This window comes from Zeus faber (genome assembly GCF_960531495.2).
Source record: "Zeus faber genome assembly, chromosome: 7".
NCBI classification, from domain to species: Eukaryota; Metazoa; Chordata; class Actinopteri; order Zeiformes; family Zeidae; genus Zeus; species Zeus faber.
This window is the reverse complement of record NC_137203.1, coordinates 26,548,033-26,561,024: the sequence shown is the minus strand read 5'-3', so window position 1 is coordinate 26,561,024 and position 12,992 is coordinate 26,548,033. Positions and strand designations below refer to the sequence as shown.

The following is a 12,992-nucleotide window of genomic DNA, read 5'->3' as shown; positions in this document are numbered from 1 at the left end:
CGTGGCGTGCGTGCGCGGCTCAGCATCAAGCATCTCAACACTCCACTCAACCCAGGACCGAAAAACAAAAAACACAGTCTCGCGGAAGGAAAAATCAATCATGGAGGGAAAAAAAAAAAGTTTGTTGAAAAGAGTTTTATACTCTCTGTGTCTTCCTATTCCTACTTGGCAGTTGAGGGTTTTTTTTTTGGCTTGGAGGGCTAAATTTACAAAAACAAAACAGATAAAATGCCCAAAACACTGCGTAAACACTACTTTTATTAGTGGGAGAAAAATGAAAAAAATATCATTTCGTCAATATTAAGGAATCAAATAATGTCAAACAGCAGATAACAGTATTTTTTATTCAACTTAAGCTTTGTTTTAAATGTTCGAGATATCCCTTTCCACCTTTGTGTGTGTTTATGTGTGCGTGCACTGTAGTCCTTGATGCGGAAAAGGCAATTTATCCGGCATGTGATTGTGCTTACATGCATGGGTTAGAAGCAGAAGGCTAATTGATCTGTCATGGTCTATTACAATTGGCGTGCCCCCTCACACCTCTCTCTTCTTTCTTTTTTTCTTTTTGTTTTTTACCTGAGCTGTCAGCATGCTGGACATACAAAACAGAGTCAATCGTCAATAACTGTTGCAATAACTCTGTCCTGTGGACGACCTGTGGGATGACAAGAGCAGAGCTTTTTGTTGTACAGAACCGCTACCACACCCCATCTTTGGAGAATGATCCTACCATGTTTTAGTCTTTAAACAACTAGAGTTAATTAAGTCCAGGAAAACTGGAACAGCAACTGGGCACGTGGTCTCTTCCAGTTATGGCAAATGAGCAAGAAAAGGAGAGGGATGTAACCAGGAGGGTGCTGGGGTGTGTTCAAAGCAGGTGCTGGTGGGGTGTGTGTGCCTGTGGTAAGACCGCCTGTATGTGTGTGTGTGTGTGTGTGTGTGTGTGTGTGTGTGTGTGTGTGTGTGTGTGTGTGTGTGTGTGTGTGTGTGTGTGAAGTGACCACCGCTGAGTGTACAAGACTTGTCCCAATTGGTTTTGGAGTATAAGGGCAGTATTATATCATAGCGCCTCCAAGCAGCGGAAAAGGCCCCGAAGCTACCCGCGGCCGTACAGACACCCCACGGCTGCAGGAAAGCCCCGAGCACCCTGCCCTGCAGCCACAGAAAACCCCTCAGCCCCCGGAGAAACCGGATGCCCGCGGAGCAACCCCCACGCCCGGCCCCGACGAGCATAACCCAGTCCCAAAGAGCGCAAGGAGACCCTGCAAACCCTGAGGCATACACATACAACTCACCCCTATGTGCAGGCACAAGACGCAGCCGCAGGCGCAGAATCCAGGCTGCTAGAGCCAAGTACGGAGCGTAAGCCCGGTGCCAGGTCCTGCGCTGACAGACCAACACCCCACCCCAATCACCGGCCCCTGAGGCGAGCCGGCGGGGCCCTCACGCCCACCCGCCAAGGGCAAGGTCCGCCCCACGACAGCCGACCAGACGCCCCATCCAGCCGCGAGCCCCAAGCGCCCTTCCACGTAGCAGAGGACGCCAGCAGGCCGGCAGATATATGGGCCCTCCACTACCCCCGGTATCCGGGGCATATGACGCAGAGGGGAGCAAAGGCCGACAGCCACCCCCCGCACCCCAACAGCAAGCGCCCCCCCAGGCGCCCTCTGCAGCCCTGCCAGGTCGCAGCATGCAGCTCTCTCGTCTATGCAATACACACACACACACACACACACACACACACACACACACACACACACACAATTCACCGGCACATACCTAAAATACCTATCTAAAGGACTTTTAAGCTCTATTTCAGCTAATTGGTGGTGATCGTGTGTGAACTAAATTCTAGAGGTGTGGATTACATTTGAACCTGCAGGAGTACGTTAAATTAAGTTAAACTCATGTTTGCCTGTGACAGTACGCAAGCATGTCATAAGCAGCCTGTGGGAGCTCACGTTTGTTTTGTGGGTGACAGCACAGGATCCTAAGAGGCCCCCCAAAGTAGCGGCCAAAAACAACAATACCCAGTCCGATCTTATGGTGAAGTGACTCATCACACAGTTTACTGTCTATTGTTCCAGCCTTAAAAACGACACTGTTTTTTCAGCCTCTGCTTCAAGATTTGGCAATATGATAAATACTTTGGCAAGAAACCAAATGTATTTTACTAGCACCAGTACTTATAAGCAAAATTTAGTTGAAGAGAAATTAAGACGCGTGGTGTTTATCCATGACAATTCTGTGGTTGTGGTGTGGGGATGGTGTGGTTTGAGCAGCCACACCTGTCCTGGGTCTAGGTAATTGGGGCCCAGGATCAGTGTGGCTTTATACCTGTTGCTCTTGATTGGTCTAACGAGCAACAGGTAAAACCCCCATCCCCACACACACACAGGATAGGACCCATGTCATGAAACATGTCCATCTGCCCCTGGGCATATTCCACCTCGCCCACTCGCTACAAAAACTGTGTCTGAAACCCCATCGTCTGTGTCTCTGTGCCGGAGGTCCCTGAAAACGCCACTTGGGTGGCGTGTGGTTGACGAAACTGCCACACTGGCGCCTGAACAGGGACTCTCTGGCACAGGGAAGGAACACAGCACCAGCCCCCTACCGACTGGCAGCAGCAGCACCCACGGTGTCAGGTGGGGGACCGGGGGAGAAGCAGCCGCAGCAACCACCACGGGTAACCGCTGGGAGCTAGTGGTTCCGCCTAGCAGCCACTGCCAGGACCGTGCAGCAAGCCAGGCCATCCCTCCAAGCAGCCCCTGCAACAGCCAAGCCCAGCCATGCCTCCACCAGCCAGGGACTTTCCCTGGCCTCAGTTTGGTGTCGGAGGTATGTGGTGTGGAGATGGCGTGGTTTGAGCAGCCACACCTGTCCTGGGTCTAGGAAATTGGGGCCCAGGATCAGTGTGGCTGCATACCTGTTGCTCGTTGGTTGGTGTAACAAGCAACAGGTAAAACCCCCATTCCCACACACACTCAGGAGAGGAGCCCTTGTCATGACACATGTCCATCTGCTCCTGGGCTTATTCCACCTCGCCCACTCTCTATAATAACTGCGTGTATGAAACCCCGTCATCTGTGTCTCTGTGCCGGGGGTCCCTGAAAAGGCCACTTGGGTGGTGTGTTGTAGGCGAAACTGCCATACTGCCAACTGTGGTATTTAACATATTTCCGCTTTCAGGCTTTTGGCCAATTCTGGTATCTTATCTAGTAGAAAGAGATTCTTATATATTTAAGACGAATATACAAAACAACGTTGGCCGTGTATAGCTTTATTATCAACTATGATATAAAGTAGAGCCGGTGCATCAAGAGTTGTCTAGATGTATCTGGCAAAACAAAATAAATTGACTGTTTGAATAAGTTGTTTATTTTCCTCCCCAAGACAATGCAGTGCACCGATTAAGCCGAGAAGTCTCGGCGGCGATCCTCCCTTCTCTCCGGTTTGTAAGTGGATTGGAGGTTAGGTCAACCTGGGAGAGATTGGCTGCAAGCACCGGGTCGCTGTTATCGGTCAACCCGATCGCTGCTTTCCTGTTACAGCCGGCCCACCGTGCCACTCATACCGCGGACGGGCTGGGATGCTCTCGGCTCTATCACAGCTCGCAGGCTGCCTGTGAACTATGCTCCAGTGCACTGTTAATGCCCCTGCTAATCTGATCTCGCTCTCTCTCTCTCTGGCCGGCCGGTTAAGCCATTATAAACACACCTAGATATGCAGCCGGGAGAAGTAATCCTAAAGCACCCCTGACATAAAGGCCAGGCTGGGACGCAGGGCTCCATGTCGACCCACTGGGCTGATAGCGTGGGTTGGAAAGTGGTTTGGGAGGCTTCCGCATGAATTGTATTCTTTTTATACAGTTCTACAAATTTCTACAGCACTTTATTATAAGTAAAGTGCACTATGCTTGTGTGTTAGATTTAATAATTTATTGAATCTTGAATCAGTTCCTTGTTAGTGAGAAGCTGTATACACAGCATAGAATGGACAACAGTGCCAATGGAGTAGAACTGTGATGATATATGTGTGTGTTGGTGTTGGATTGTGCTGATGTGTGCGTATGTGTGTCTGCTTTTGCAGTTAGTCAGCATTATGGGTTATTCATGACCCCATCTGAAGCAAATTGAAGGTCAAAGCAGCGTCAAAGCAGCGTTAGTGCTCACCGCACGTCCTGCATATTCAAACTGTTGTTCTGTTTTTTTTGTTGTTGTTTTTTTTCCTCCTGTCTCAGCCCTGTGACTAGCATCCTGGGGCAGCAATTAAAATATAATACCAACCATGTCCCGCGGATGACAGAGAGAGAGAGCTGGAGAGAGAGATAGAAAGAGCGAGAGAGAGAGAGAGACATGGGTCCAAGCAGTGCATGCAACTGCTGGAGAAATGGCTCCTGACAGGAGTGTGACTGAGAGGACAGGAATAGTAGGAGACCTCCTGCTGACAGCCTAGTTTACACGCACACACACACACACACACACACACACACACACACACACACACACACACACACACACACACACACACACACACACACACACACACACACTATCATTTTTTGGTAATAAACTTCGACTTTGTATGCCTCTGCCTTAAGACAGCTTGGTTTTGCATTTTTCAAACTCATTGCGAAATACCTCTGTCGTCCCTCCTCTTGCAGCTGGGTCCAGTTTGGCTGCTGGTTCAATCTTTGTGCGACCGTCTTTCTCAGTTGCAATTTGCCATTACCCATTTGTTTGGTAACCTATACCTGCATCGTGACCATTGGACATTGTCTTAACCCAAACTTGTACACCACCAGCTGTTATCCTTACATTGAAGATATTTAATTTGCCTAATACAGATGGTTTTCGTACATAACTGTATATATAACACTGGTTGAGTGGGGCCCTCTTGGAGTCCCTGGCATCCCCCTACAGGCCCTGAAACACATCACCTCGCCAGAAGATCACGGCATGTGACACACACTCAGGACATGTCTCCTCTGACCAGAGGGAGATGGAGCGAGAAGCAGAGAGAGCCGGGGGATAGAAATAGAGAGATGTCACAAGAGAGATGGAGAGCGAGCGAGAGAGAGAGAGAGAGAGAGAGAGAGAGAGAGAGAGAGAGAGAGAGAGAGAGAGAGAGAGAATGAGAGAGAGAGAGAGAATGAGAGCACAGGCAGGATCAGGGAGCAAGGACACAGTGCCCTGTGGGTGACGTGTCCGCTGGGGAAATCTCCGGCTAAGTGCACTACTTCTCCAGGTCATTTGAGTGGAAGAACCCTCAAAGTATGGTAGTATACGGGGGGGGGGTCACATTAAATAAATAACTGCACATCCCATAAAAAAAAAAAAAAGACCTTCTGTCTGCGGGCAAAATTAAAGAGAAAAGGAGAAGGAGAAAAATAATACGTCAAATAAATAAAGCGCAGTGTTTCTGACCCTGAGACATCAAAAAAGCCTGTGTGCTATTCAAGTTTTCCCCGGCGCAGAGCACAATTACAGAGCCTTTCGCCGGCTTTTAATCAGCCCCTGGATTCTCTTTGATATCGAAAAAGCTCGGAGGAAATGTACACAGGCATACATAAACACCTGCTTTTATATCCAGATGGCTGCTTTGTAAGGGCCTTCACTCGCGGCAATTACAGCAAATGTGCTTGTGGTCAGGTGTTTCCATGTTTGTGTGTGTTTTTCCCTGCATGCTTAAATGTGTATACCATCATAGATTGTGTGTGTGTGTGTGTGTGTGTGTGTGTGTGTGTGTGTAACACAGTGTAAGAAACAAACAGTGCGTCTGGGCAGCGGTGAGATGATAAACAGCCACGTCGGCTGTGATATAGTCTGTTTGCGCTGTCGCCAAGGACATTTCCGCCAGCATGGAGCAGAAAAACAAATGCTGCAGGACTTCTCATCAAACCCCCATCCATCTGGAACCACCTGTCTTTTATATGCATGGGATTCCCACTATAGGGATCGGCGGAGGAGGGGAAGATAGACGGTATGGTGAGAAGGAAGAAAAAATACGGGGATGGACAGCTGAGGGAAAAAACGACAAACAGGCAACAGCATTTCACTGTGAATTATGGGTGGTGGCTATCGATTTATAACTATAAATATATCATTGACTGTGTGAAATGAGACTTGATATGGTCTGGGATTTTGGTTGTTGATTCTCAAATATTTATTGTGTAAATATCTTGTAAAAGCATCAATATTCACCCCCAAAACGTAATCAAATTATCTATATAATATTTGTCAAAAAATATAAAGGGAATTTGTCAATATCACCCAGCCCAAATGGGAAAGTGTGTGTGTTAGTGTGTGTGTGTGTGTGTGTGTGTGTGTGTGAGTGTGTGTGTGTGTGTGTGTGAGTGTGTGTTGAAATCAATGTCTCTCTGCCAGTGTTCGTGTCAAGACACATTGGACACCAACACACACACACACACACACACACACACACACACACACACACACACACACCCATTGGTCTCAACAAAAACACAAATCTTCCCACTCAAATCTTCCCACTCACATATTTGCGCTGAGCCGTACAATAACCTGAGTCTGCCATGATGTTTTAGTCAGTGGTTTAAGTTAGACAACAGCAAAGTTTGCTGCAAAATCACCTAACACCACCTTCTTTTCAGTCTTTTGCATTTCAACTGCAAGGTACTGCATGTAATTTGTTCCCTGTGAGGCATGCGGTTGTGCTCACAGCGGCATTTCTTTATTTAGAAACATTTTTAGTCTAAATTTTGATTAAAAAAAAAAAAAAAACTTTTTCTGATACAAAATAAAATAAAAAGAGAAATTGATGTTAACAGAAGAGCTTCATTGTACAGGCAAAGCAGAGCACTTCACCTTGCACGGAAATGTATGAAATAAATATTTCAGACTCAAAACAAGAATGTGGCTGCAAAGGTTGCTGGATCAGGCTGTAAATGAAACAAGTTCCTCCTCAATTTTACATTTCTTGAGGTAACGCCTCCCGATCATGCATAAAACATCACGGGACAGGGTAATTATTTGTTAGTTCTACTGTGTAAACCTTTGATCTCTTTTTTATTAGGAGTGGCTTGTAATCTTGGCTTCAAGGGAATTTTAAGCCCACTTAACTTTGGCATCCGCTCTGAGTCGCTGATAAGCGCCTGGACAAGCCTCTGTGTTCTATTAACCCACCGCCAAGCAGCAGCAAAACTCATGTTCAGCCACCTTGACTGTCCTCGGGGTGCCTTATTCGGAAGAGATATTCTGGCAAGTGCAGGAGCCCCCACCCAACCCCACCCACCCCCCTTGGGCTACACAGCCTCGTTATTTACTCGGGCTTCCTGAGTACACCCCCGCCTCCCCCAACCCCCTTTTCTCCTCAACAGCGCCACTGTGGGATGTCGGCCCTGGGGACCGGAGCATAAAAACATCCGCCCATTTAAACAAACTGTTAATACATAGATGAGCTATCTCGCTGTGCCAGACTGTGACTCAATGGGCTCCGCTCAGCAGCGCGCCGTAAGGCTTGGTTTGTGTGTGTGTGTGTGTGTGTGTGTGTGTGTGTGTGTGTGTGTGTGTGTGTGTGTGTGTGTGTGTGTTGGGAGGGGGTCTGGGGTATATTGGCAGCGCTCAGTCTGGCGATGAGGGGTTTGGTGGTTCACTCAAAACAAAGAGAAGAAAACCGTTGCTTTTGCCATGACCGGTGCATCGGAAGCATGGTACAGAGACATACATGTGGCAATAACCAAGCAGGGATGTATCACGAGTATGCTATTATGTGCTGTTCAGATATGGCTATTTTCTTTTATTTGTTTGTAAACCATTCTGCATGCACTTTTATACACCTGTATGATTTTTTTAGCATAAAACAGCATATCCTCAATTGAGGTCGGCCTGTATTGAGAGACGATTGGTTGCAGACGTAGACCACACTATTTTATGGGCCCTTGGATGGGAGTGGAGGTTGGTAGTTCACAGAGATCACCATTGAACAATCTCATGTGAGATCATGTTGCCTTGTGGCCAAACACAATTTCGGTACAGAATGGACTTACAACTGCCATCAGTTTTGCAGAGTGCTTGAGTAATTATGTGGTTTTCCATGGGAGTTTTCATCAGGCTGAAAGATGCCTGATCCAAATTTACACTGCTGTCCTATTTAGCAACACCTTGAGTAAGCAACACTCAAGCACAGATCTCCTTTGCAATTATTCAAATGGCCCCAAAATGTCCTAATTACTACTGGGTGGGTTTGTGCTGCGTAAAAAAATAATGTTAAAGGCAAAATTGGCTCCGATGACCCCTCACACCTGAAGAATTCAAGCCAACATTTTATGACATGGCAACAAACTATTGGTAGCACATAATCTAAATGGATTTGATCAGAACTTCACTTGACAACATTACAATGTGAGGCCTTATATGTAACGGTACACATAAACGCAGGCTAATATGGACATACTGTATGTCTCAAAGGTCACACCCAATGTCAAAAAGAGAAAAGTTAGTGTGCATACCATCAACTGGAATACAATCTTTTCCCCTTTGAGCCACTAGGCCAACAAGAACCTCCGCCAAGCCAACAAAATATGTTTTCAAATATAGCGCCAAATGCAGTGTATTATATTTATTGATGATACACAGTATATTCTTGATTAAAACTACTTGATTCTTGAAATCATGTCGTTTAAAAAGATATACATTTAAATAAAATTCACTCAGAGTAAGTACTGCAAAAAACACCGATGCCCATGATCCATTAAACAAACACCTGTTGGAACCAGCTGCAGCCAGAAGGGACTTAAGGAACAATGCAGACAGGAAATACAGTAAGTTAACACAGCATTTTAGGTGAAGAAGCAGTTTGTGTCTATAGTGAGTAGGTTTTCCTGTATAGTAAATTTCATCCTGCGCTGGGGAAGCTTAACGGTACCATTGCAGCAGAACAGACGTCAGAGCTGAATTTCGATGCAACACTGTGGCAAGGACAATGCAATTTGCTACAGAGTTTTTCTATTTGCTTCGGTCTTTATATACCGTCAATAGTTTCTGTTATACTTACTCGCTGCGTTGAAAATTCAATACAACAGTGATTGTGAATACAGATCGAACCTGTGTGATTATAAATACAGTTGTGATCATCGTAATGAACAACAAATAATAATAGTCTATCATAGGGTCAACAGGCGCAGACAAGGAAGAGCAGTCCTCCTTTTAATATGACACAAAATCAACCCACGGCTATGAGTGTTGAATGTTTTTTTCGACAGGATATTAAAATCATCAACAGAATACAGATTGAATCGGTGAATCAAGCCGTACTGAATCTCAATCAAATTGAACAGCATCAATTATATGCAGTTGGGGTGATATTAAGTCAAGTTTTAATTGCTTTCTGTGGGAACTGGCAAGTGCGCGGCAAGTGCACCTGAAGCGTCGGGCCAGCTCTAACGCCTCAGTATTTATCTATAAAAACATATTTCCCCAACGGAGAATCAAACCCAGAATTGCTCCGAAATATCAATATTCCAGTTATACCACAAGACCCAACAAACGTATCTGTTTTTTAACCTTTGGCACAATTGGTGACTTGGAATGTTTAGCCAGGAGGAACAAGAGATGTTGGTCCAGGAACGTGACCTATTTATGTAAGTCAGGAATTACGACCTGCACACATGGGTGGCCAAGTGAAGCACTAGAAAAGCCTTTCTAAAACTCAAGGTCACTACTGTGATCATGTTATTTACTTTTAACACTTTTAGTTATCATAATTATATCGTAGTTAATTCAATGAAAGGGGGGGGGTTAAATAATACAGGAAAAATAAGCTGAACATATTAATGATGTAGATGACGGCATGGGGGAATTCAATCCACCCCCACGGAAATGGAACGTTCGCCAGATATCTAAGGAGGGACGAGCAGCAATGTTCTGGATCTGAATCTGCATTCCATCATATATCTTTCACTAGTCATTCCAAGACCATGAAACACATTGAAAACTATTTCAATCAGTGGGCAGTATGGTATGTCAAAAAAACTGAGATCGAAACTGTCCCAAAAACAGAGTATTCAGTCCGTACCGCCAGGCTTGAAGCGGAATCACTGTAATACCACCGAAAAACAACAACAACCGTCCGGTCTTAAATCGTACACGTCCTCCTCGAATCCAAAAACCAATGTGTCGGTGTGGAGGACGCCGAACCAGAAATCTTGCACCTAGAAAGGTAAAGTGATGGCCTAGCAGAAAACCACTTCTTACGGCAATGTGTCAGAAATATGTCGGCACTCGCACTGCAGAAGTGATCACTTCAACAACTGCCACAAACTACCACAATGCTGTTAACATCACAGGCGGAGTGAATGCTTGGAGGCGTGCCCCAAAAAAATCTCAACCTAGCACCTGAACTCACAAGACGCCGATCACCAACCGTTTTGTTCCTCTTGGAGTAGGTCTTCTTCAGCAGCCGCTCGTTCATCCTCTCCTGCTCGCGCTGGGCGTGGTTGAGGAAGCCGTTCTCCAGGGGGTCCATGACGGCGGGGAGCACGTTCTCCTCCTCCTCCTCCCGGGCCTCCTCCTCGCGTTGCTCGCGCTCCTCCAGCTCCCTCTGCCGTTTCGCCGGCTTCTTCTCCTTCCAGCGCTCCTTCTTCTCCTGCGTCTTGGCCACTCCCGTCTTTTTCTGCGCAAAGAAAGACAGTTGAGGGAGATGTTAGCGTTCGTAACCGTTGGTTAACTTGTTGGTGAACGCAAGCGTCTGGATTCAAGTTTACGCTGTGTGCATTATGCACTGTGGCCCAATGAGACACAGATAAACAAGATAGATTGATAGACAGATTTAGATAGACAGATATAGGTTGTAGATAGATGGACAAACACTCCCATTTCAAAAAAATGTGAATAGGCGAACAGGCAGGTGAAATCCCCTTTTGCTGCTGACTGCGCCGAAAGCAGAGATCTCGAGTCATCTTTAATCCCGTCGTAGCCTGTACTGTAGCCAGTAATCACATTATGGCTCCAATATAATGAGCTTACGATATGAACGGCTGCTCTTTCGCATGCTACTCCTCTTACACTATGATCAGGCAATTTTATCTAATTGTGCCTTTCACGCTTCGACTGCAGCGTGAGTGTGTTTATTCACTGTAATTCAGCCCGATGTCTATAGTTGGTTTGGGCTTTCTCCCACCCAATGTGCCGTTAACGGAATAAATCACAAACTACTAAATAACTAAAGGTGATTTGTATGCCGGCATCACAGCGGGCCCCTTTACCGTAATAGTAATACCGGAAAATAAAATAGTTTTTTGTGTCAACTGCTTAAGAATAAGCAAAAGTAAGGCTTTAAGGAGCGTTCTTACAGCCGTTACTTTGTGCTGAAGGGTGAATGGCTGAGTAGACTACACACTGAAAGACTTCACACATTGTGGAAACATGACTTTAAACCACGGTATATTTGAATGAGGCATTTGAGGTAACTGGATAATTTCACATCCTCTGCATGGCGTAAAACATACTTGAGGATCTGCTGTTCGGTGGTTCATATCATTCCAAGCTAATTCCATTCAAGGGATTTTTGATTCATTTTCCGACGCTCATCCCGGCACCGCAGACACCCCTCCCCCTTCCATTAAATATCTATCAGGAAGCCAGTCTGTCATTCAATCTGTGTCTGTGTGATCTGTCGGATTATCCAGTTGTATCCCTCTTTGACTCCGGCTGAGTGTTATTTGCAGGGCTCATTGGGCCGGCGTTGGGTTCGTGACACGCCGTTAGTAAACAACGTCGATGGAGATTATAGCGGCGAGCAGGCGATGTGCCTGACGGCCGTCTGACACGCCGCTGCTTGAAGCCACCCAGAGGGCACGGCTGAGGGCAGCTGCAACATCTGCTCGCAGCTCCAGGCCCGACTGCAAGTCGGCTCAACTCGGCTCAGCTCTCCCTGCGGAGCGCTGCGTCTGAATTAGGGATGCAACGGGCCCACGCTCCGGTATGTATCACAGTTTTTGGGCCATGGTAAGTGTATGGTTTGGGTATCTTTATGTTTAAGGAAATTCATTGGGGAAAAAAAGTTAAAGGGTGTTAAAACACTGTGTGTTTATGACTGTGGGGGGAGGGGGAAAACGGGGGTTCATTTTCATTGGTGGGTTGTTATAATTTGCATAAGCTCATCTGATTGGAGGGGAGGTGTCCAGGATAGTGGGTAATTGGCCCAGGTGTCTAGGGAGTGGGTCCCCGGAGGAGTGTGGAAGTAGAGGAGGGAGGGAAGGCGAGTGCCTGGTGCAAGTGGAAGCGAGAGAGAAAGTGTGTGAAGAGAAGTTCGTCATGAATAGGGACACGGCCACCGGTTATTTTCCTACTGGACACTTCAACCCCGGGGAAGTTGTATATAGTTGAATTTATATGTTTGTTATTTGTATTTAAAATGGGACTTGATCAATAAGCAAATCCGACAGCAAGCTCCAGGTCTCTGGTGCTATGTAGACATATATAAAACACATTTCAATTGAATGCACTGTTTACATAAAACATCTCTCCATAGTTTTATCTTGTGTTTCTACTGAAAAGGCTGGCGTAGTCACGTGCAGTTGAAAAAAAATTAGACCTGACATCGGATGTGGCCAGTGAAGCTCCAACAGTGGATTCAACAGTGGATAACGTGACAGCGTGTTCCCGTAATACCGCGGTTGACGTGTGCGTATTGAACCGTAGGTGGCGTACCGAATGGTTCAATAACATACCGTGTACCGTTGCATCCCTAGTCTGAGTAATCTAATGATTGGCTCCAAGGGAAGGGCTTAGCAGATGACTGGTACGTTAGCCCAGTAACTGCTATCACAACAGCACCGATACCTTTTTTCAACAACGGATGTGTACATGAGAGTAAGGTGGTTGAAAGTAACCCACCTCTATGAAGCATGAGTTTGGTTTACTCTGTCCATCTACGATATAATGTATGTTTAAAATTTTCATGTGTTGACAAAAGGAGAGCAAAGGTAAGCCAAGCTAGTGGGCCAAGCG

The 12,992-nt window shown here is 46.2% G+C and overlaps 1 protein-coding gene across 1 annotated transcript in view; it reads right to left on the bottom strand.

Annotated features, from left to right (window-relative positions):
- Positions 1 to 12,992, bottom strand: part of fbrsl1 (fibrosin-like 1) — a 298,902-nt gene that overhangs the window by 202,055 nt on the left and 83,855 nt on the right. The window contains exon 2 of the mRNA XM_080003616.1: positions 10,387 to 10,653. Coding sequence (XP_079859742.1) covers positions 10,387 to 10,653 — 267 coding nt within the window. The remainder of the gene's footprint in view (positions 1 to 10,386; positions 10,654 to 12,992) is intronic.